Source organism: Brienomyrus brachyistius, chromosome 17 (assembly GCF_023856365.1).
Source record: "Brienomyrus brachyistius isolate T26 chromosome 17, BBRACH_0.4, whole genome shotgun sequence".
Lineage (NCBI taxonomy): Eukaryota > Metazoa > Chordata > Actinopteri > Osteoglossiformes > Mormyridae > Brienomyrus > Brienomyrus brachyistius.
In genome coordinates this window covers 16,421,883-16,447,088 of record NC_064549.1, presented here as the reverse complement: position 1 = coordinate 16,447,088, position 25,206 = coordinate 16,421,883, and the positions used below count along the sequence as shown (strand labels likewise).

Sequence of the window (25,206 nt, the reverse complement as noted above, 5' to 3'; positions counted from 1 at the left end):
TAACCATACCTCAGCGGCATAAGAGCTACCTGGGGGTTCCAGCAAATGGCAGCCAAGTGTTTGGGGGAAGAACATCTGCCTTCACCTTTGCTGTCTACCTATGAGGCTGGGGAGCTTTGGCCATTTGAAGTCATCGCCTGCTATCTCTGACATTAACCCCCCCACTCCCACTGCGGGCGCCAGCGTGCCAAAGCAATCGGCCCGGCCCTTATTGATCGCTGTGCACAGACGGACCCTGCACAGCATCTTAAAGGGAATCCAATCACTTGTGAAATCCTCAACCTGGACCAAGGGCTGCTTCCAGGACATTGTGGTTCTCGGAATACTGGCCGGTTGGGGAGGGCACGTCCCCAAAAGTTAGCTTAACATTTAAGCGCCCCAGCTGGGCAATTGCTTATTTCTGTCTTACATTCAGTGGTTCTCAGTTTCTAGAAGAACACGAGGTCTAATGAAAGAAGATGAAGCCTGGTTTCTAGAGCAGGAAAAGCATTTGGTGCATTCTGGGTGTTAATAACTCTGTGCTCTGCTCCCTGCACCATCGCAGTTTATATTTCTGATTAATTAGCCAGCGTGAATTAATGATGCCTAATGATACCTCTGGAGCTAATTAAGGAGGCTTCTTCCTTAACCTCTCAGCTCGCTTGCAGTCACTCTGCTCGAGTGAGGTAGACTGAGAAGATTTAGGAACAGCCTCGCCCCGTTGCCTGAAAGCCAGGAGGAGGAATGGGAACAGGTGAGCAGGGGCCAGGAGTCCTGATGGGGGGGGAGTGCATCTGCAGAAGGCTCCACAGGAGCGACCTTATCGGTGCTCTGCTACGCAGGAAGGAGCTTTAATGCACTGTGAGGATTACGCTGAGTCCGGAACGGCGAGGAAAACAAAAAAGACAAAAGCTATGATGCATTTACCACCCGCTCTGCCACCCCACCCTGTCATAAATAAGAGCAGGCATGCATACAGTGGGAGTCACGGTGCACGTTGAAAGCCTCTGAGCTTAACGGCAGGTATCACCCGCAGCCCCAGTCTATCTCACGCCATATTTTAGACCGACAGCCTAATGCCTGCCCGGAACTCTTTGGAAATCCTTTAATTCTGGTTTGTGCTATGTTTTATTTCACAGGCGCAGGTGGACGGGAGGGGCAGTGGCGGCCAATGTGTGCTGTGGTGGGTTCCGGGGTGGGTCAGCAGGACGCAAGACGACGGATGGAGGGAGGGCCGGCAGACGGAGAGGTGGACAGCAGACAGAGAGGAGGACAGGAGATGGATGGAGGGAGGGCCAGCTGACGGAGAGATGGACAGCAGACAGAGAGGAGGACAGCAGACAGAGAGGAGGACAGCAGACAGAGAGGAGGACAGCAGACGAATGGAGGGAGGGTCGGCAGACAGAGAGGAGGACAGCAGACGGAGAGGTGGACAGCAGACGGATGGAGGGAGGGCCGGCAGACGGAGAGGTGGACAGCAGACGGATGGAGGGAGGGCCGGCAGACGGAGAGGTGGACAGCAGACAGAGAGGAGGACAGGAGATGGATGGAGGGAGGGCCAGCTGACGGAGAGATGGACAGCAGACAGAGAGGAGGACAGCAGACGGATGGAGGGAGAGCCGGCAGACGGAGAGGTGGACAGCAGATGGATGGAGGGAGGGTCGGCAGACAGAAAGGAGGACAGCAGACAGAGAGGAGGACAGCAGACAGAGAGGAGGACAGCAGACGAATGGAGGGAGGGTCGGCAGACAGAGAAGAGGACAGCAGATGGAGAGGTGGACAGCAGACGGATGGAGGGAGGGCCGGCAGACAGAGAGGTGGACAGCAGATGGAGAGGTGGACTGCAGATGGATGGAGGGAGGGCCGGCAGACGGAGAGGAGGACAGCAGATGGAGAAGTGGACAGCAGACGGATGGAGGGAGGGCCGGCAGACGGAGAGGAGGTGGTGAGCACAGAGGCCTTGACTGTCTGCATTGGGATTTTCTCATTACAAATCTCCTTGAACCCGCTTCTCAGCTATCAGACCCCTCTATCGTAAATCACCCAGTGTCCACCGGCTCCACCCCTTCCTTCAACCCCCCCCCCCTCCCTAAACCACACACAGACGTGTGCGCGCTCCATCCTCTGGGCACGCTGCCCGCCCACTCCTCAGCTCCCTCGCTGCGTCCCTCCTTCCCTCATACCTCCGTCTCCCTCACTCTGCCTCTCTCAATCACTCGCTCACTTCCCCGGCTCGCAAAGATTGATCATTAAGTTGGTGAGGATTCAAGGGCAGTGCCTTCCCTGCCTCTCGGGCAGAGCCTGAATAGATGTTTAATTAAATGGTGTCCAGCAAAAGCAGCCAGACAATAGGAGCGAAAGAGGAAATGGTTAGCGGTTGCAATAGCAAGGTCAGAGGCACTCGGGTAACAAAGCGTGCGGGCAGGCGTCAGCCGCAAGGCCGAGCTTCCACGCTGCTTCCTTTCATCGCGTAACAGCCGCGTAAATAAAAAAAAAAGCTTAGAAATACAGCCCTTTTCCATTTAAGCCTTTAATGCCAGAATTTATATTCGAGCTCACTTCAGATTTCCAAGGTCTCGCACATGCCTTTCACTACAGGTGTGTGGCCGTGTGCGTGGGCGCTCGAGCTGAGCGCTTTCACCGTGCGACGGCTGCAAGGTTAGGAGACAGCAGGGCGGCACTTTGCGTCTTTGTGAGAGTCGTTTGCTTTTCGTGGGACTAGTTAGTGTGTCTATCAGGAATGGGTGTGTAGGTCTCTGTAAATTGAGGATACAAGGCTTTTTGCGGGTGTATCTGTGTGTATATTATTCTGGGGTGTAAAAGGAGGCAGAATGTCTGTGTCTCTGTGATTTTGACCCAGAAGACCTGGGCTCTGCCAGGGCGGCCAGCTGGGGGCGCCGCAGCCCGCCTCACCGTCAGTGACCTCCAGCTGGGCCTTAGCCAGAACGCTTCCCGCCACCGTTAGGGCCTGGCAGATGTAGTAGCCGGCATCGGCGCGCTGCACGCCGGAGATGGTGAGGTCCCCGCCAGGAGACACGGAGAAGCGGCTGTTAGGGTGCTGGGGCTGGTTGGGGAACAGCAGGTTCTGCAGGGGAGGGGGCAGAGAAAAAGCCGAGTCAGGAGGGCGGGGGAATCGGCAGCTGAGTCAGTACTGCCATCCTCACAAGCACCACACGTTTAGCAGCTCTCAGTAAAGCACGCTCACACAGCAGCCCCACCTGGGGAGGGGGGGCAGAGCAGAAGACAGCGCTCCTGCAAACCACCAAGGTCGATGGCAGTGACCAACCCCGCGCTTAACAAAGCTAGTGGTCAGAAATTGCACGGTAAACATGGTAAATAGAGAAATGTATCCTAGCACATATACTGTAGCTAATGGGAGGCAGGCCATTACTGACGGGGGACACAGGGAGAGGGCTGGCGTGTGGGTGGGGGGGCTCACCTATACACCTCTATCACCGCATATCCCTGAGCCACCACCCCCACCCCCTTAAATCCTTAGACTAGAGGTAAAGAAAGACATTAGCTGTATTCAATTACAAGTAATGACTTTAATGTGGCAAATGATGTGGTTTTTTTAATTAGCCCCCGATGCCCCTGCACCGGATGATACGCGTCCACTTCATCATCCTCAAGTGTGACAGGAAAGCCTCCCTCTTGCCTAATTACTTAATTACTGCTTTAAATGGTCCTTTCTAACGAATACCTTTGCATCTCATTTAAGAAGGAGAGGGAGTGGCCCAGGTCAAACCCCTGTGTGTGCATGTGTGTGCGCGTGCATGCGTGTGTGCATGTGTGTGTGTGTAAGTGCATACATGTGTGTGTGTGTGCATGTGTTTGTGAGTGTGTGTGTTTGTGTGTGGGTGCTTACATTGTGATAAAAACCTGTTTTCCCACAAGGGGAAATTCAATTTCATAAAAATATGTGATTCCAATCAAAAAATTTTATAAAAAAATCTAAAAATGGCAAAATACTTGTTTTGTTTGTTTAATTGTGGTTAAGGTTAGGGCTGGGGGGGGCTTATGATTGTCGTTGTTGGGTTTACAGTTTTCTCATAGTAATGAATGGACAGTCCTCACAAAGACACGTGTGTGTGTGTGTGTGTGTGTGTGTATATAAAAGTCACCTTACACCTTACACCTTACACCTTTCACGTTCAGGCTGACCCAGCGGCATCTGCAGGGTCATTTACTGGCACCCCCACCCCCCCACTGTCCACCAGAAGACCCACTAAGACCTCTGACACAATTTGAAAACCGGTGCCCACCCACCATACCCAAATGCTCCTCCCTGGACAGCACCCTGGCGACGGCATGGGGCATTTATGGGACATTGTGACGGTTCCTGAGTCTCTTGAGTACCCTGTGATAGCAGCAAGATGGCGAGGTGAGCCAGCGGAGCATCGTGGGCAGGCCCTCAGCCTCGACGTCGGACACACGCGTGATCAGCAAATGGAGCAGAGGGCACAGCTGACCGGGGGTGCTGTCAGTATGACTTCTAAAAGCAGCATGGTTCTTACTGGCTGTAGATTCCCGAGGTTCTATTGGTTCTGCTATTAGCGGAGTGGCCTCTTACCTGGCTGCCTTCTTTCTGCCAGAACACCGCGGGCTGCGGGTTCCCCCTGGTCTCGCAGGGGAACGTGGCCGTCCGCCCCTGTGCCACGATCTGGTCCCGCGGGCGAATAACGAACTGGGGAGGCGCTATGGAGGATTGGGGAAGGGACAAGAGGGAGTGAGAGGTCAAAAAAGGGAAGAGCACAAACTGCTTTGGACATGCTAGGAGTGGGCAGCAGTGTAGCAGGAGGGTCAAGTGGTCCAGGCATCAGCGGGCACAGAGTTAGCCAAGCTTGACCTGACAGGGATGTAATTACCAGCCTCCATGCAGGAGCATTTTATCTGTGTTAGTTTTTGGCTAATTAAGGGAGCGTAAAGTGAAGGGATGACAAGAGCACGTCAGTCACGCAGAAGCCATTCATGCGAGCAGCTGATCCGGCCAGATGAGTGACAGCACGTAGGTCAGCCCCCCGCCCAATGTGCAAATATCCGCATGGGGCAATTTCACGTTCAATTAGCTGAAAAGACTTGCAGGAAGTTACAGGTGACGTGCAGCTTCAGAGCTTTTACGGCTTAGCCCCTGTGTTCACCCCATCCCAAACAGCATTTGGCCGGCGAGACCTAAACGCACCTGGGAAATCCCTCCCCATCTTTAAAGGGATTTCACTTCCGAAGAAACTCACACCCCCATGCTGATGTTTAGTGGAAACCAAGCGATGACCAATGCTCAACCACGTAAATACTGTTACAGAACGCAGCTTAAACTACTCCAAATCCAGAACTCTCTTCTGTGCTTTGCTACCAAAATGTGGACTGTCTGGAAGAGAGCAGGGAGGGAGAAAAAATGTGGACGGTCTGGAAGAGAGCTGGGAGGGAGCAAAAATGTGGACGGTCTGGAAGAGAGCTGGGAGGGAGCAAAAATGTGGACTGTCTGGGTGTCCCCAAGGACCGGGCTAGAAAACGCAAGATGTGTCTGACCCCCCTGAAAGCCCACCTGTGCCCCAGCACCTGCAGAGGGGTGGCCTGTCATTGTCATGATGCCCGCCCGGGGGATGTTTGCCACCTTCACCTTCACGTCCCCCCACCCCCCACCTCCTGGGAACCTGAGTACGCCCTTCAGAAGAATACCCATGCCCCTCACCCCCCCCCCCCCTCCCCAGAATATCTTTAAGCGAAACAGAGCCTGCATACTAAGAGACAGCGTTTCTCAGAACAGCAAAAGGCACACATAACACAAGGTGATGACGGCCGACCCCCAGCAGCCTAGCAGGTTTGTCCTGACAATGACTGTCATCATCACTCTGGGTGAGGATCTAGACTGAGCTCTGTCACCTTCTCGTGTAATATTATAGGATGCCTTGTGTATCCTAGGAGACCCATCTGATGGCATTCACTGATTCTGAGAGATAGGAACTGCAAACCTTGGTCTCATAGCTCTTTTGAGTCGGTGGGTTAGGTGATCATGTTTTGTCCATAAGACGCCTGGCTAGAAAATGTGAGCAGGCCCCATATATAAACCTGCAGGCTGCCCATGTGCCTTAGAGCTTGCCATCCCATGAGCAGAGCTTCAGGACAGCTGGGAGGTGGTGGCACTAAATCCCTGGCTCCCCCACACACACCCATCACATGTACACACACACACACATCCATCACACGCACACACATCCATCACACACACACACACACACACACACATACACACACACACAGCATCATATGCCTGCACACTTACATAAACACAGACTCGCATAAGACATGCATACTCTCCCTCATCAAAAAAACATAACAGGCATATGGATGAAAGGCTGAACACATATAAACTGACATCCAAGTAGAAACACAAGCCCAGGCTAATACACACACACACACACACACACGCACACACACACACTCAGATCCCTTTGAGCTCACATTCAATCATGTTTTATTGAGAACCTTCCAACAATTACTGTCTCCTTCCTGCAGACGCAAGGAACGTTTCATTTTCCAAATCTGCCACCAAGCTGACAGCTTCCGATAATCACGCGGCAGCCAGCACTGCTTAAGCCCGGAGTCCTTCTCCAGAGCCGTCAGACACTCTGCCAGTCTGTGCTCCACCCAGCCGTGTCCCTTTAGCCTCAGGCTTATGAACACACACATGCGCACGCACACACACACAGGTTTGTAGTTATATCTTTGTGGGGACTCTCTATTCATTTCTATGGGAAAAACTCTTAATCCCAACATGACGACCTTAACCCCTGTCCAGCCCCAACCTTACCCATAAGTAACCAAACTAAATATGGGACTTTTGGCATCTTTTGTTTTTTGGCTGCATCCACAGATATTTGTGGGGATATAAAAAACGGTCCCCACAAAGTCAAAATAACAGGTTTTTATCACATCGTGGGGTACACTTGGTCCCCACAATGCAATATAAACATAATCCACGCACACACACACACAGACACACACACACACGGTAACAATCCTCCAGAGCAGCACCCTCCAGAGGTCAGCATCACTCAACACGCATTCTGACACCCGTCAGTCTAACATCCCAGTGGTGTAGGGATTTCACACTCCCAGAAACACAGGTGATTATAAAAGAACCTCCAGCAATCCAAAACAGTAGAAGTGAGATTTCCCCAACCCAGCCAAATGTACCATCCCTTTGACAAAGCCAGATTGGCCTATGTATTCATAAAGCGTTCGCCCACTGTATCTGCTGGTTAGTAGACATGGGTTATCAACACTATGGTGTGAATGGGCTACTTCCTAGGTTTGTCCTTCTTCTAGGGTGAGCACCGCGTGGAGAAGCGGTCAAGCCATGCCATCGGTGGGGGAGGTGGGGGGCGTTAATGGGGTTAGCTCACAGGCTGGGGAGTGTGTGGGGGGGGGCAGTGACCATGCACCATGGAGGCCACACAGGGCTATGGGTACTTACCCACGGGGCGAGCTGGACACAGAAACAATGGTGTGGTGGGAGGGGGAAAAATAAATACCACAGGAAAGGGAGGACAAAACGAGGGAGGGGGGTAAGAAAAAGAAAGAAGTCAGAATGAATGACGCCCTGCACCATGTCAACAGTCGCAGCCCCAGTAGGGGCTGAAAGTGAGGCTGGTGTCAATTATGGGGTGGGGGGGGCGAGGTGGTGAATGAGAGACACTCTGGGGTCAAATGAGATCGTCCTGTCTGGGTTATTTAGTTACCGCCAAAATGTGAGCAGCTACCCCTAATCAGTCTCATTATCTCTTCTCCCAGGTCTCGCCAATAGATTGATTTTTGACTTCCTGTTGGTATCTGGGTACCAATGGTGGTCTTATCACAATGGCTCTGTTAATAGGATTCCTGTTGTAGTATAGCACCACCTGGTGGAATACTCACATATGAAATTTACCTTAACGTAATCAGAGGTAATTTGCATAAATTAATTACTTTACCTTCAATGTTCCCACCTCTCTAGACTGAATTGGTGCAGTAAGCTTTAGATAAGACTGTGTTTAGACTGGCAAAACCTTAACACCACTGCATTACATTCACAGTGGACCTAAAGCGGACATTACAGGCTGGGGCATCAAGCGCCCCCCCCCCCCCTCCCAGCTACACCTGCCCTGGTTCCCCCTCCATGTGACTCACAGAGCCTTTAGAAGGTCTGATCTACATCATTTAGTAGGAGGAAGTGGGAAAATTACAGCAAAAAAAGACTTTTATTCACCTTACCCGCCTCTGCTGATTGGTGCCAGTAACATATGACGCAGCATAAATGGACATATGGTGAGAAAGATTTCAAGCCTGCAGAGACCCTGAGCCTAAGAAGGTTCCTCCATTAACTGAGGTCACAGTTACGCTCCAATGTTCTAACAATGCTAGTGTTAATTCTCTAAAACCCTCCCTCTTGCTCATTTAACAATACATGAAGGCGGCTCAATGGAAATAAAACAATCGATTCTAACCAATTTCTAATTATAATGTCTATAAATAACCAACCTGATGCTAAATGGTTCTCTACCCCCAAAAATGTGTCTTTTGACGTGGGGGGGTTTCGGTAATTATGATCCCCCTCACACCTCACTGGAAAGGGATGTCATCAGCGAAAGGTGGTGAAAAATGGACTTCACTGCGACTCACTGTACTCAGCAAGCTCTAACCCACTCACCTCACACACTGCGCAATTGCCTCTCTGGTTATCTTAATAGGAATAACGACTCATTTAAAGCAATGTGCTTTAACGTTCAGTGAATGCTAAGACATCGGAGGCCATGTGCTTCTACTCAGCTGAGGCTAAAAGAGCCAAGGCCACGAACTAAAAATGATAAATGTATCAGAGGACATGCCCATGCACGCTAACCACAGCCCCGCCCGCCGGCCCGTACTCACCTCTGACAGTCAGGGTGGCAATGGCCTCCACCTTTCCCACACGGTTCTCTGCCACACAGGTGAAACTGCCCTCATCGCTGCCTGACGCCTTCTTGATCCGCAGCAGATAGTCATCTTTGTCGTACTTGATCTCATACCTGGAGAACAAGAGAAGCTTCAGAAGGTTAATCGGGATTTACATGCTCGCCGCAATATTGACAGACGTGCCAGTCTCATTTTCCATTGTAATTGCCTTTTAAACTCCATAAGATATTGATAATACCTTCCAGTCCTAAGCATGATTATTGAAACAGGAAGAGCTAATAAGAGCAGCATTATCTCACTCTGAAGCAGGCCACCGAAACAATGCGGGGCGAAACGGAAGGATGCGGGAATGCACCTGCCCACATGGTCAGAGAGCTCGGACTCCATAAGCATCTGAGAGGAACCGACCAGTCGAGAAGAAAGGTCTCATGTTGCTGCTGCCTCAGCACCATGGTGGAGGTTGGCTAGAGCAGGCTGGTGGTGGGCAGAGAGGATGCTGGGAGGATCCCCAGTGTTTGTCACGCTCTGGGGGTTTTTTGACAAGTCAAGCGGGAGGGGGGGGGGGGGGGTGGGGGAGGGGCTTGGGTAGAGTGTGGCAGCGGAAACGGCATAGCTTGAGGTGAGGTCGGTTTTGGGGCACGTCATTGAGGGCGAGAGGCACCGAGCATCCTGACATCTCAACATTGTCTGCAGCCTGCCTCTCTGATAAAGGGGGCAATGCTGAGGGGTGGTGAAGGGAACTGGGGGAGGGGGGGAAGAGCAGCAGAAAATATCTGGGAAAAAAACTAGCTTTCAATGATGAAGTTAAACTGGGAAATGATTACCCTGAAAAACAAGAAACACACACAGCTATGCTCTCTGACCTGTAACTCACGAAAGGGAAAGGAGGGAAATGGAGGGTTCTGCAACTTAGATTAAACCTCCAGCTAACTTCTCCAGGCTGGAGTGGTGACTCTGAGGCTAGGGCTCTGTGCCAGCAACTGGAACGTTACTGGTTTGAGTCCCATGAATGCCTGGAGTGATTTTACTTCGTTGGGTCCTTGAGCAAGTAACCTGTAATTGCTTCTTAGTGGGTATGACATTAATCTATATTCAGCCCTGCAAGGAAGTCTTCAACTTACAGGGAAAAACGTGGGGGTTGGTGGTAGGATTGGCACTCCAGCCACTGGAAAAAAAAAATTACACTGGCCCATTCGGACTAGGGAGGTGCTGAGGTATCACCCACCACATGACTGCACTCAGGATTTCATCCCTGAGGGGGGTTTGTTATGAAGTGGGTTCAGCAACACACTGTAATCAGCGCATGCTCCATACCTCACCCCCTGACTTCACCCAGTAGTGCAGGTGTCTCACGCCACCACCCACTGTACAAGTATCTGAATGATATTAACTATTAAAGCCCTTAATCTGTCATTGCCTCTCTTTATTATACGTCATTTCCAAGAAAATAAATTTTAATGACATATTTATTGTACTGTATTCCTGAGCTATGACTATCCGTTAAGCCTACCAACAGGCTTTGAGTGAAAAAAAAAACATTATGCGACATGTAAGTGCTTTGCCAACGAGGGCAAATGCAGCTCAGCAAAGAAAGCCGTCATTGTTCCATTTCATAAACCGTCATCTAATGACAGCATGACGCAGCGGATTTCAGACGAGGCGACATGACAGTAAAACCAAAGAGCCTAAGCGGCGGGCTTTTCCATAACTGCCCCAGGCCAATGCGGAAATGGGGGAGGATGAGAGAGACAGTGGGGTGGGCAGGGGGGAGCGTTGGTATTCGTTACAGTTGGGGGGGGGGTGGTGCTGAATCAGCGCTGACAGGTCCTTTCATACAAACATGCATGCTGGCCAATCATGCACACGTTGTGTTGCTGACAGCTCCCCCAGCCCGCCATGTGCAGGCATGTCCACAATCAGACAAAGGCACAGCACCATACACACGCACACACACCGCGCAGGGTCACACACACCCAAACATGCACAGAAAATGCAGGAACGCAGTCATTATGTTTGCGATTGTATATAAGCCACATTCACTCACAAAATAAAAGGTAAACGAGGATACAAAGTACAAAGTGTAAAGCACATGGTGTGCATCCAGAGCTAATTAGACAGTCAACATCCATCCCATCATGCTTAGCGCAGTTTGTGAAAATGCACAGGCCCATTTGCCAATAGGAGGAGATTTCAGTGGCTCTGGGAGGGAGGTGATTGTTGGGGCAGGTGCAGGGGGAGCTTCTGTGACAAAGATCTCTGATGTTTGATGAGGCACAGAGGCTAAGGTGGTGCTGGCATGGGACTCTGAGGGAAAGCCTTCTTCTCATGGAGGTAGCCGGCTGAAAGCGTGCACTCCTTGGGTAAAAGATGAGCATCTCCGAAGCGGCTGACTGCAAATGTCAGTCCAAGGTGTGAGCGTGCAGTTCCATTAAGTACTTCATAGATGGGGATACTATGGTTGGATTGCAGCGCTTTACACCTCAAAATGAGCTTTTGCAATAAACTGTGGTCCACGGAACACAGGCAATTGTCTACCGGGCAATGAAAGAAAAGTGATCTGGTCAGATGAGTCACCCTTTAGCCAATTGTCAAAAAGCTCAGGCCAAAAGAAGCCTACAAGCTTGAGTGCCTGTTTCACAACAGCGAAGGCTTCTGGCTGATTTAAGATGGTGTGGAGGTCATTTTCCTGGCATAGTTTCTGTCCACTCCAAGTAGATGCCAATAAATACAAAGCAGTTCTGAGTGCTTACAGTCATCCTAAGGCTGCAGTAATATACTCCTTGTAGGCATGGAATTTTCCAGATTTCTTGCCTCCATCTACACAACACACGCAGCCGCTGAATGGTGTGATGAGCATGGTGATAATGTCAGCCACGTGTCATGGCATTTCATAGCACCAGAACTCAACCCAGCTGAGCGTTTATAGTTTTTCGATACTGTCAACAAGATAGCAGATGACGGAACTCGTTATCTGCAGCAGGCCTGTTCTGGTGGAACAAGGCGTCATGGCAGCCTGGCACCCTAATTAAGGCCATATATATGTTGTTGTGTCTGTTGTTTTCTCCTCAACGCTGGAGGACTTGAGGAGGCGCTCTGCCTGCTGGACACATCAGCTTCATGCTCATATGCACATGCATGCAAGGGGCCAGACCTGTGCACAAATGAACAGAATGGCAGTGCAGGGCAGGCTGTGATTTCCAGGTTCACCTGTCTAGGGTTCCGCATAAGTAAGGCGAGTCAGGACTGCTTGACAGCTCATTGGAGGGTTTGACATGCTCCAAGTATGGCTGCGAGTCGCATTTTTGGCCCTTAAGGATCTCGGAACGCTCTGACTGCTGAGTGCCGCTCTATCACCATCTCTCTTTGGCTGACTCTCTCTCTCATCCTCCTTTTCTTCCTTATCCTCTGCTCTCGCCGCCATTTCTCTTTCTTCTTTGTGTCACTCACTAACCTCTCCCCCCCCCCATCTGGCACCCCATCGGCCTTCTTTGCCGCCCCTCCCACCCTCCACCCCTGCCTCATCTCCTTGCCAAGGTCCCATCGGCCCTGCTGGCCCCTCAACCCCACTTAAAAGGCTCGATTACAGTAAATGGTGTTTAACATTCTGCTGCTCCAGCGCCTGAGGTATGACTGGAACGAAGGAGCCCCCTATGTGAGAGTGGGGGGCCAGCTGTTTGCCGACTATTGCTGCGTGGTGACGGACTCCTACTTCTCCCAGAGAGCGCGATGGTGCCTCAAAGCACCGGCGTGACCAAAGGGAGCCGCAGTAACCTGTCCAGCATCTGTCATCCACGCAAGGACATCAGTGAGCCAGAGGCCCAGGCCTCCACTCCAGCTCCGCCTCCCAGCGGTCTCACACCATCCTCAGTATGGCGCCTGATGCTAACTGTCCAGACCCTGTTATCCAGATACTCGCAGAGCACTAGACGTACGTCTGAAGGGAGCTCACGTGCATGGTGTGTACTCACAGGTCGAGTGGAGCAGACGGCAGCGCTCAGACAGAGCCAAACATCTGCCAGGAGCGCCTCCACACACAAACACACACTCACACACACTCACACACACTCTTAAACAAAGGAACCCGCACCAGGACACCCAAACAGGCAGCCGCCGGACACAAGAGCACAGATGGTGCTTCTCCGATATGCTCATGGATGTGTCACTCACACACAAGCTGACTGGCGTACAGACACTCACACTTACACAAACACTCACACAAAACACTCACGGCAACCCGGCAGTGCAAGCGCTGTCTGTCCAGTACAAGCAGGGCTCTGTCACACACGCCTTCGCAAGTCACTGTTACATGTCTGCATTCAGTCACTCGCAGAAACACGCGGGCTGCACGCTGGCGATCACACATGCTGAACTACCAGCACGTAAGTGATCTTGGATAAATACGCAGGCGTTTAGTGAGACACACACACACACACGCACACACACAGACGCACCCACACAGGCATGCTTCTCCATCAGCTGTCTGAAAAATGGAGAGCTACATAAAGATACCATAACACAGGGATCCAGCCAGCTGCAGTGCTGAGAGGGATGGAACGGACCTTCCCCCCCTCAGCCACATCTCTCCAGCCCCTCCCCCCAAACATGGATACTCAGCATTCAAAGGGTCACCAGCCCTGGCTAGCATTCTTCCACTGTGATGGTTCCCAGTGTGGGTCCAGTGGTTCAAAGGGCAAATGCAAATTAACCCTAAGATCAGGCCACACGCACAGAGCTGCCAGCACAAGAAGAGGCTGGAATAGGCTCCTCCCACTGGAGTTTAGCTATACCTAAACACCAGCTTCTCTTTTCCAAGTTTCTTCCCTTGTCTCCAATCTCCTCTCTCCAGCCCTGCCCCCTCTGCTCTACTCCTTTCACAATTATAGCAGCAGCCCCATCCGGGCCCCACATCACATCAGCCCCATTGCCTCTTATGTCCAAATCCCTTTCCTCTTCACGGCACTGTGGTACCGGCTCCATCCCTGTCTGCTTAAACCCTGTTCCAACACTGCCCCAACTGTTCCAGGCCTGCGCCTTCGCCTGTGTCGAAGCCTGGTAATCTCTCTGACTTCATTAAAGTGCAGTTTGCTCAGCTGAGACTCCTGCCATCACCAGCACTGGAGGGCGCCGGGGGGTCTGGGGTGGGCGCACTTAGAGAGAGGTTCTGGAGAGGCACAGAAGTCTCTCTCTCTCTCCCTCTTATCATACTAATAAGGACAATGTAACCTTTCCAGATGAAGAGTAAACACTACACTCATGAAGCCTCAAAGAGAACACCCTTAACGTGCAAACTCATTCACACCCTCGAACCCCCCCCAGCACCCCCAGCTTAACAATGTCGAAAGAACAAACTCCAGCAGCAGATGAGAGTGGAATGGAGGGATGACGACAAAGGTTCTGGGCAAAAATGAGGGAGAGGAGAAGGAGGAGAGAGAAGAGAGAGTCGCAAAGAGAGAACAGGAGACGGTGGCAGAGAGTGGCAGGACTGAGGGAATCCACAGATTTAACACAATTTACGGTTTATATAAACCAGACGTTAAAGGCAAACGGGCCTCTGAATAACTCAGTGGGTGGGGCGGGGGGGTCAGCCTAGAGAACAAACCGTACGTTGTGACGCAAACGTGCAGTGCAGAGTCCCTGTCAGCCTGCATTAGTGACATTTATATCTTAGCACACAGCTGGAGGTCAGGGCCTGTTTAATTAACTCCACCACCATGTCTTTGTGTGTGTGCGTGTGGGGGGGGGGGAGAGACCAAATTTCCCCACAATCTGATAAAGACCTGGTATTCTCGCATTGTAGGGGCCACCGTTTCAGTATTATGCTCAATTTTACAAAAATTAGTCACTGCAATCAAAAAACTAAAAATGCAGAGAGTCTTGCTAAAAGTTGGTCATTTATGGATAAGGTTAGGGCTGAGTAGGGGTAAAGGTTGTGATCACTGGGATTAGAGTTTTTCACATAGAAATGAATGAATGGTATGAATAGAAATGTTTGTGTGTGTGTGTGTGTGTGTGTATGAGTGTGTGTGTGAGCCTGGGTGTATGTGTGTGTGTTTGAGCCTGGGTGTATGTGTGTGTGTTTGTGTGTTTGAGCCTGGGTGTATGTGTGTGTGTGTATGTGTTTGTGTGTTTGAGCCTGGGTGCATGTGTGTGTGTGTATGAGCCTGGGTGTATGTGTGTGTGTATTTGTGTGTGTGTGTATGAGCCTGGGTGTGTGTGTGTGTGTGTGTGTGTTTGAGCCTGGGTGTATGTGTGTGTGTATGAGCCTGGGTGTATGTGTGTGTGTGTGTTGTGTGTGTGTGTGTGTGTGTAGCCATGGCCCTTTTGTCTAGTGGAATGTTTGAAACATATTGCGGTTTTGCACAATTCCACAACCCCCCCACTGCAGCCTGTCTTATGTCAGGACACTGTAGATCAGCCGGAGACACAGATACAGGCTGTGTGCCGCATAATGGCTTTGGGGAAACGACACGGGCAGCTATCAGATAACAGCGCGATCGGAATAATTCCTCCATGTCACTGTTCCATTTAAATGTGACATAAACTACGGAAAATAAAGGTTAAGACAAACAGTGCCGCTCGTCAGCCTCACTGACATTAGTGCCACTGAGATAACGATACAGTCGCTTTACCCCCTCACTCTTCCTCTCTCCTTACTTCCCTCTTCATTTCCTATCTTTTCAGTTATAACTTCAGAAGGCCTGATACATATGGCGGCAACTGTCAACCTGAATGCAAATGGATTCATAAACGTCTTCACTTAATTCCTTTCCAAAGGCTCATTCTTTGGCTTCCAATTACAGTTTTCCCAGACAAGCCCAGATACAGCAGCAGGAACAGATGGACCATCTCCTTAAACTAGAGCCTTCAAGTCAGCAAATACAACAAATCCCAATACTGCATGAGAAACAGGAGACAATATAAGGGAGACTCATTGGAGGAGGCCAGGAGGGGATGAGACCAACCAACAGCAGCTAGATAGGCAGCAGTGTGGATATTTGTTCATTATCTCAGTGTGTGTTGTGGTCCCATTGACCTCCAACCTATCAGAAACAAACAGGGTGTCATCGTGCTTCTCGACCATGGCGAGGTCATTGTGAAGTCGCTGTTGGCTTGACCCAGGTTTGGATAACACCAAACGAACGGGCTAATATTACACAACCTTGGAAGTTTCTGTGAGTGATAAAGAAGGAACCCAGACTATTCTGGCAGCTGGAGTCGGTCACATGACTGCGAGGAACCACCTACAGAGCAGAAGCATCTCATAAACTAGGAGGCATGACACACAACCCAGAGGTGCACATATATAATATATACAGAGGCACACAGTCACACACACACACACAACATAAAGCATGTGTGAATGTAGACAGGAGCTGAAGGTCGCTCCCCATGCCGAATCCAGAGCAGAGCCGAACAAGCTGCCGCTCCCCCCAGCACCGACCCTGCAGGAGCCACCCGGCCGCCCGGCTCTGACCTTCACAAATATTTACGGAGATGCGGCCATGATCAGCATAGTGCAGTTGCCTCCTTCTGTCTAATGGGAGCCGTTCACCCAAGAAACAATGGCAGCCATACATCCAATATCACAGGGCTCAGAATAAAGGAGAGCGAAATGGTTTCTGTCCATGTGCATGTCTGTGTGTGTGGGACTTTAGCTATTATATGAAGGTAAATGCCGAAATTGGATTTCTATTGATTACCCTTGAGAAGCCCTGCAGCTCATCAGCTGTAAGGCCATGTTTTGGAGGAGCGCTATATAACACTCTCACTTCCGACATCTACGTTTATCCCCGAAGGAACAGGTCATGTGAATGACGGGGATTCAAAGCGCCACTGAAAGCCGGGGTGCCACTCTAAGCAGCCCCTGCCCCCACCAAGTCTCACCTCCCCGGTTCTCATCAATAAGATCTTTGTTATGTGGCCTGACTCCTTGCACCTCCAGCCGCCTCCGCTGACACCCAGCACAGCCGGCAATGGTCCAAGGATGCAGCGGCGTGGCTTGGGTAAGAGGCGTAGGGAGGCAGCGAGGGGAGAAGGCATAGAGGGACAGAATAGGGAGGAGGCATATAGCGACAGCATGGGGGGAGGTGCAGAGGGGCAGCAAGGGGAGGAGGCATAGAGGGACTGTGTGGGGAGGACATGTAGAAGGACAGTGTGGGAAGGAGTTATAGAGGGACAACATGGAGAGGAGTCATAAAAGGACAGCGTGGGGAGGAGTTATAGAGGGACAGTGTGGAGAGGAGTCATAGAGGGACAGCATGGGGAAGAGTCATAGAGGGACAGCATGGGGAGGAGGCATAGGGTGGGTCAGCCTCTCTCACCTGCCGCGGGGCACGTCCATGTCGTCCTTCCTCCAGCGCACAGTTGGCTGTGGGTCACCCTGCGCCTGACACCGGAACTCCACAACCTCGTCTTCCAGAACCACCTGGTTGATGGGCCGCCGCAGGAAAGTGGGTCGCTCTGGGGGGGTTGGTGTCAAGGACAGGATAGTTACGTGTAGCAGGACACACACAGAGAAAGAGGCATGACCCTTACATTGCAGTCCAGTACATTCCCCAGTACAAATAAACCAGTTTACAAATGAAATATTTGCTTTAGTATTGATATAATGGAGACCATACGCAAACATTTTGGTGTGACACTGATAAAGGCATACGGAGTTCAGACCCAATCCCCATAATTTCAATTGCTTTGCGGTGTCCATCATGTGAGTAGCTAGATCCAAGCGTGGAGGAGGGTCTCACAGCGGGAGGGGGGGAAGGCGGGGGGGGGCGATGCCAACCCAGGGAGGGAGGTTTCTCTGTAAATTGCTGGAAATTTTACATGATTGTCCCTTGATAAATTTTACAATTTTGCAGTGGATTTTCCTGTACTTTGGTACGGATATCCTTTGATATTTCACATTGCTATTCATCAGGTGATGACATTTACTACTGATGAACATGAGAGCCATTTCACAGCTTTTGGGACCAGCTGATAAGGTCTACTGGTTCAAATTGTAATTTCCTATGGAATATTGCACTGGGAGAAAGGTGTGGGAAGCAAGGATAATATACCACTAATACAGTGACAGCAAAAGCACAAGGCATGTACAAGTCTGTATAAGCAGGAGAGTCGGTGCTCCCAGCACTGATTGGTCAGTTCACGGGACGGGGCCCCCATGTGGCCAGGCAGCATAGCCAAGGCATCGGTGGCAGCTTACTGTCTGCACAGAGACCTCCTCTAATCTGAGGTCATCTTCTGCCCCCAGCCCAGATGGGAAGCTTGTCCAGTCTGACAAAACAAGTGTACGTTTCTGAATAAACCCATTGTGAGAAAATGATGGTAATTATCTGCAATTTTCCGATGCCAAAGACACAGGCTCATTTCCTGTATGCAGTGAGGGTGCCTCGTGTTTGGAATGTAAGCTAAATTTCACAACAAAGCCAAGTAAGTATAATTTAAACAGCAGCTAAAATGTGAGTTAAACCAACAGGGCCACGTCACTCTCTGGAGACAAGTGATAGTCCAGGGCTTTTCTGAAGCACTACAGGGAAAAATCTGTCATTCTCTGTTAACCACCACCTCGTTCCATTTTGGCCAGCGTCAGCAAGGCTGGAAGCCACAAGTCGTCATCCTTACAACCGAAAACCACACTTCTGAGACCCACCCAACAAGCTTACCAAAAACAGTGAGTTGGGCCGTCTCGCTGTCCCTCTCGCCCACCATGTTGGTGCCCACGCAGATGTACATGCCGGCATCGCTCTTCCTCGTGTTGGAGATCATGAGCTTCCCTCCCCGGATCTGAGGGACACACAACCCATTAGTTATACAGAGCTCCATAAGGCAGTAGGAGGTTCTGGTCGGGGTAGGGAGGGGCAGTTCGCCCCTCAAAGATTCCAGCATAAATCCTGGCAGGTCAACTGCTTTGGTGCTCTTGGGTATATTAACATGAATCGCTCCAGTTCACAACCACTCCAGCTGCAGAGGTGGACAAAAGGCTCAGACTGTACGGATTTAGATCAGGGTTCTCAAAGTCTGGACTGAACTGCAAGATAATCCGGACCCAGGCGATAATGCACCTTATGAATCAGTATGGTTTATGTAAAAAGGCTTGATGGTTTGAAGTACAACATAAAATGCAGAACCACCAAACTTTGCACACACAAAACTTGTCATAATTTCTCCTCCAATGACAGAGTCAAAACGATCAATGAGCGATAAACTAGCCTTTATTTTAAGCTCCCATTATTGTGTATTAATGTGTATATGGACAACAATTCTTAATTCATTAATGTTCATGAAATGCTGTTTTGTTTATGAACATTATTCTGAACCTCTGACTTTGAACATAAATCTCTTGTGGATCAGAAAGTCTGAGAAGCCCTGATCTAGAGGACGACTATGTAAACAAGAGAAAGTCAATAATAATGTTATGGAAAACTGATGTTTTTATCTCCCAGCCTCCTAGAGCCCACAGAAGAGGAAGAGCATCACCCACCGTTATCCTGTCGTCTCTGTCATCAATCCGCACCTTGTCCTTCTTCCAGTAGATGGTGGGTTCGGGGTGCCCCCTGGGGGGCTGGCACTCCAAGATGGCAGGCTCGCCGGCCCCCACCACCACATCAGTGGGATTCTGCCGGAAATCATCTCGTAGCACTGAGATACAGAGAGTAAGAGAGAGAGAGGAACACAGGGACCATCAGGAGATCTTCAGCACACAGCCCATAATAATACACTTTATGTTATTGCTGAGCGTGATGATACCACTTATGCTTTTTAAATTCTAGTGAATTTGCCTCTAGAATTACTTTAATAAAACCGACAAAATGACCAGAATTATGTGGGATGTGAGATGGGAATATGTTAATGGCTCATTCCCGCACCACGTACTATCGGGGTGTGTCACAGGTGAACAAAATTAATGGCAATAAGATCCTTAATGTTAATGGGAAACAGAGGCCCTGAGAGGAGGGATGGTCCGGAAAGGCACTCCGTAGCTCTCTGAGAGCGGGACAAGGACAGCGGGCCGGGATGGTCGGGAAAGGGACCCCGTAGCTCTCTGAGAGCGGGACAAGGACAGCGGGCCGGGATGGTCAGAAAAGGTCCCATAGCTCTCTGAGAGCGGGACAAGGACAGCGGGCCGGGATGGTCAGAAAAGGTCCCATAGCTCTCTGAGAGCGGGACAAGGACAGCGGGCCGGGATGGTCGGGAAAGGGACCCCGTAGCTCACTGAGAGCGGGACAAGGAGAGCGGGCCGGGATGGTCGGGAAAGGGACCCCGTAGCTCTCTGAGAGCGGGACAAAGAGAGCGGGCCGGGATGGTCGGGAAAGGGACCCCGTAGCTCTCTGAGAGCGGGACAAGGACAGTGGGACGGGATGGTCTGGAAAGGGACCCTGTAGCTCTCTGAGAGCGGGACAAGGACAGCGAGCCGGGATGGTCGGGAAAGGGACCCCGTAGCTCTCTGAGAGCGGGACAAGGACAGCAGGCTGGGATGGTCTGGAAAGGGACCCCATAGCTCTCTGAGAACGGGACAAGGACAGCGGGCCGAGATGGTCGGGAAAGGGACCCCATAGCTCTCTGAGAGCGGGACAAGGACAGCGGGCCGGGATGGTCGGAAAAGGTCCCATAGCTCTCTGAGAGCGGGACAAGGACAGCGGGCCGGGATGGTCTGGAAAGGGACCCCGTAGCTCTCTGAGAGCGGGACAAGGACAGCGGGCTGGGATGGTCTGGAAAGGGACCCCGTAGCTCTCTGAGAGCGGGACAAGGACAGCGGGCTGGGATGGTCTGGAAAGGGACCCCGTAGCTCTCTGAGAGCGGGACAAGGACAGCGGGCCGGGATGGTCGGAAAAGGACCCTGTAGCTCTCTGAGAGCGGGACAAGGACAGCTGGCTGGGATGGTCTGGAAAGGGACACCGTAGCTCTCTGAGAGCGGGACAAGGACAGCGGGCTGGGATTGTCTGGAAAGGGACCCCGTAGCTCTCTGAGAGCGGGACAAGGACAGCGGGCTGGGATGGTCTGGAAAGGGACCCCGTAGCTCTCTGAGAGCGGGACAAGGACAGCGGGCCGGGATGGTCGGAAAAGGACCCTGTAGCTCTCTGAGAGCGGGACAAGGACAGCGGGCCGGGATGGTCTGGAAAGGGACCTTGTAGCTCTCTGAGAGCGGGACAAGGACAGCGGGCCGGGATGGTCTGGAAAGGGACCCCGTAGCTCTCTGAGAGCGGGACAAGGACAGCGGGCTGGGATGGTCTGGAAAGGGACCCCGTAGCTCTCTGAGAGCGGGACAAGGACAGCGGGCTGGGATGGTCTGGAAAGGGACCCCGTAGCTCTCTGAGAGCGGGACAAGGACAGCGGGCTGGGATGGTCTGGAAAGGGACCCCGTAGCTCTCTGAGAGCGGGACAAGGACAGCGGGCCGGGATGGTCGGAAAAGGACCCTGTAGCTCTCTGAGAGCGGGACAAGGACAGCTGGCTGGGATGGTCTGGAAAGGGACACCGTAGCTCTCTGAGAGCGGGACAAGGACAGCGGGCTGGGATGGTCTGGAAAGGGACCCCGTAGCTCTCTGAGAGTGGGACAAGGACAGCGGGCTGGGATGGTCTGGAAAGGGACCCCGTAGCTCTCTGAGAGCGGGACAAGGACAGCGGGCCGGGATGGTCGGAAAAGGACCCTGTAGCTCTCTGAGAGCGGGACAAGGACAGCGGGCCGGGATGGTCTGGAAAGGGACCTTGTAGCTCTCTGAGAGCGGGACAAGGACAGCGGGCCGGGATGGTCTGGAAAGGGACCCCGTAGCTCTCTGAGAGCAGAACAAGGACAGCGGGCTGGGATGGTCTGGAAAGGGACCCCGTAGCTCTCTGAGAGCGGGACAAGGACAGCGGGCTGGGATGGTCTGGAAAGGGACCCCGTAGCTCTCTGAGAGCGGGACAAGGACAGTGGGCTGGGATGGTCTGGAAAGGGACCCCGTAGCTCTCTGAGAGCGGGACAAGGACAGCGGGCCGGGATGGTCTGGAAAGGGACCCTGTAGCTCTCTGAGAGCGGGACAAGGACAGCGGGCCGGGATGGTCTGGAAAGGGACCCCGTAGCTCTCTGAGAGCGGGAGAAGGAGAGCAGGCCGGGATGGTCGGAAAAGGTCCCATAGCTCTCTGAATGCTGGATAAGGCCAGCGGGCCGGGATGGTCTGGAAAGGGACCCCGTAACTCTCTGAGAGCGGGATAAGGCCAGCGTGGATTGAGCATTCAAGAAAACCCCCTCCTTCCACTCACATGCTTAAACTAGAACTTTCAAAGAGCGCGGTTATTATCAAGAGGCACAGTCAAGCTTCAGATCTGCACAAGGCCCAGACACGAACCCCTCCTTATTCTCTGTATAGGGCTCATTAGCACGCTGGCACTATGGGGAAGAGGAAGGGGCCGATGGGTAGTGATCAGCCAATGAGGATGCGCTTATGGCGAAGCTGCCCACATTCCTGGGCGGCTTGATAGGACGTGATGGGCCGACGGCAGGGACATGGGGCCTCTCAGCCTGGCCGCATGAAAGAGTTAGGTAAAGGGCATTTGAGGAGTGGTAAATTAGGCCTGCCGCACAACTCTCAGCGCAGAGTCACAGCAGTGTAACGACCAGGATTATACCGGGCTAACAGGTCCCAGAACGATGCTACGGCGAGGTCCGCACTGCCTGCTTACTGTATCTATTTATTTACAGAATGGGGAAGGGAGGGGGCTGAATCGGGGGAGGGGTGCTGGCACTTTCAGCCCAATTATCTTACGGGCAGAGCAGCACATAGCAGGACACCGTGTGACATGAATTCCAATGAAAGCCACGCACCAGGAAGTGCATCTGTGCACAAAGACCACCGCCCTCTCTCCCCCGTCTCTGTCTCTCTCTCTCTCTCTCTCTCTCCCCCATCTCTCTCTCTCCCTTTCTCTCTCCGATATACATTGCACGGAAATGAACAGGTCAGTAAAGCACCTTGTCCATAGTCGTCTGTGTTTTGATGCAAAGAGCAAAAAAAAATAATCAGACACCTGCCACAATCAGGAAGCACAACACTGCAAATGGGGGAGGGGCGGAGGAGGTTTAATCGCAGCCGCTTACCGCAGGTTGACAGCAATTAGATCTGAGGCGATGGTCGGCATTTGATTGGGAGACACGTGATTATTCCGGTTCGCATTTACTCTAATTGCTTCACTTGGTTACATCTAACTGTGTGCACTTGGACCGTTTATGAAAAAGCGACACATGAAAGAGAGAGAATGCAACAGCACAAATACGTTAATTAAGACTAAGCACGTTTAATTACAGCGGGAGGAATGGAGGACCCTGGGAAAAGGGCGAATGTTGCATGAGGCAGGTGGCTGACAGAGTTATGATGGGGAGACAGAGGGCATGTGGTGTGTGTGTGTGTGTGTGTGCATGTTGTGTCCCTGCCATTGGAGCAGACCCTTCCCGCCATGCGTTTGCCACCATGGCGTTGCCCAGCTATGCTTTTGCCTGACACAGTAAACGTCACGCAGCTTGGCCATGCGGTAAAATGCATGCGCATGGCTGCACGATGGCAGCGGCACGGATATATGCACAGACGGCAGGAGCAGCCAGTGAGCAGGAGCTCCATAGGTCAGGGGTCAGCGGGGCTCCGGTCGCCCTCCGAGTCGGGCAACAGATTTCATGAGGCCAACATGTTGTTTTGGACAGATAATATGATTGGGGGGGGATGAGGGGAAATAAGCATTGGAACTTTAACCAGGGCCCCCCAACTCCCGATCTGTCTCTAACACAGGCCTGCCGATTCTGCCCGTTGAGGGCGCCCTTGCAGGGCATTTGTCTGTTACCATGTGCATATGCTAAGCATGTGAGGGCACTCTGCCCTTAGGGCCCTTAGGCGTCGAGAGGCTCAGCGAGACGACAGAGGTCAGGTAATTGCAAACCCCTCACCCCGAAATCCACAGCTCCTCATCCTCCATGCCTGCCTCCCCTCCCGGGGTGATGGGGGGGGAGTGGTGTATTTTCACATTAACATTTATATATTTACACACCCATAACCTGCCAATTGCGGGGAAGGGCTACATATGTCAGTATGCCTGCAGGCTACAGAAAGCAATATCAGTACAATATTAAATTGGGGGGGGGGGTGTTTATTTCTTGTGGTTTAAAACAGTGGAAAGGTGACACACGGTACCCCTGAACCCCCCTCCCCTACATCATCCCCCTCCCTTTAGTGAATCTGGGGTTTGGAACGGAGAGATGGTGGGGGGGGGGGGGGGGGGGGCGACGTGCTGGTTGATTACCTGGACCTCCTCTATTCATTCAGCAGCTAGGAAGACATTGGACACTCGCATTCGCAGGGAGTTAAGTTCCTGGAATGGAATGGAATGTGCTGTTCAGCTTCCAGTGAGCTCCCCAATGGAATGGGCTGTTCCTGCTTCCAGTGAACTCCCCAATGGAATGGGCTGTTCCTGCTTCCAGTGAGCTCTCTAGCGTAATGTGCTGTTCCTGCCTCCAGTGAGCTCCCCAATGGAATGGGCTGTTCCTGCTTCCAGTGAACTCCCCAATGGAATGGACTGTTCCTGCTTCCAGTGAGCTCCCTAGCGGAATGTGCTGTTCCTGCCTCCAGTGAGCTCCCCAATGGAATGGGCTTTTCCTGCTTCCAGTGAACTCCCCAATGGAATGGGTTGTTCCTGCTTCCAGTGAGCTCCCTAGCGGAATGTGCTATTCCTGCCTCCAGTGAGCTCCCCAATGGAATGGGCTGTTCCTGCTTCCAGTGAACTCCCCAATGGAATGTGCTGTTCCTGCCTCCAGCAAGCTCCCCAATGGAATGGGCTGTTCCTGCTTACAGTGAGCTCCCCAATGGAATGTGCTGTTCCTGCTTCCAGTGAGCTCCCCGAAACTGTGACAAGGGGGTGCTTCATGTTTACCTGCATGTACATTTTCCCAACTAAAAAGCACAAAGGCAGGGGCATGGGCATCAAACATACCCACGAGGCAGTCAGCATTCAGATATCTCAACAAGTTAGGCTGTCACACACACACACACATATGTTGGTGTACCTATCTAAATCGGGACCTTCCATTCATCAGACATCTGATCAGATGGGCTGTCAGCTTGTGAATCTCGCTAAACTGCACAAGTTTCAAACATTTCACTAGACAAAGGGGCTGCACACACATGCACACATACACCCAGGCTCATACACACACACAGGTTTGTAATTAAATCTTTGTGGGGACTCTCCATTCATTTCTATGGGGAAAACTCTAACCCCAAAATGACAACCTTAAGCCCTTCCCAGCCCTAACTTTAACCATAATAGGAGACCTTTGG

At 51.8% G+C, this 25,206-nt stretch overlaps 1 protein-coding gene across 1 annotated transcript in view; it reads right to left on the bottom strand.

The window, feature by feature from the left end:
- robo2 (roundabout, axon guidance receptor, homolog 2 (Drosophila)) overlaps positions 1–25,206 on the bottom strand; it is a 356,398-nt gene that overhangs the window by 47,558 nt on the left and 283,634 nt on the right. The window contains exons 4-9 of the mRNA XM_048980730.1: positions 19,394–19,551; positions 18,576–18,696; positions 17,235–17,373; positions 8,890–9,026; positions 4,553–4,677; positions 2,893–3,064 (exon numbers count right to left, since the gene is read on the bottom strand). Coding sequence (XP_048836687.1) covers positions 2,893–3,064; positions 4,553–4,677; positions 8,890–9,026; positions 17,235–17,373; positions 18,576–18,696; positions 19,394–19,551 — 852 coding nt within the window. The remainder of the gene's footprint in view (positions 1–2,892; positions 3,065–4,552; positions 4,678–8,889; positions 9,027–17,234; positions 17,374–18,575; positions 18,697–19,393; positions 19,552–25,206) is intronic.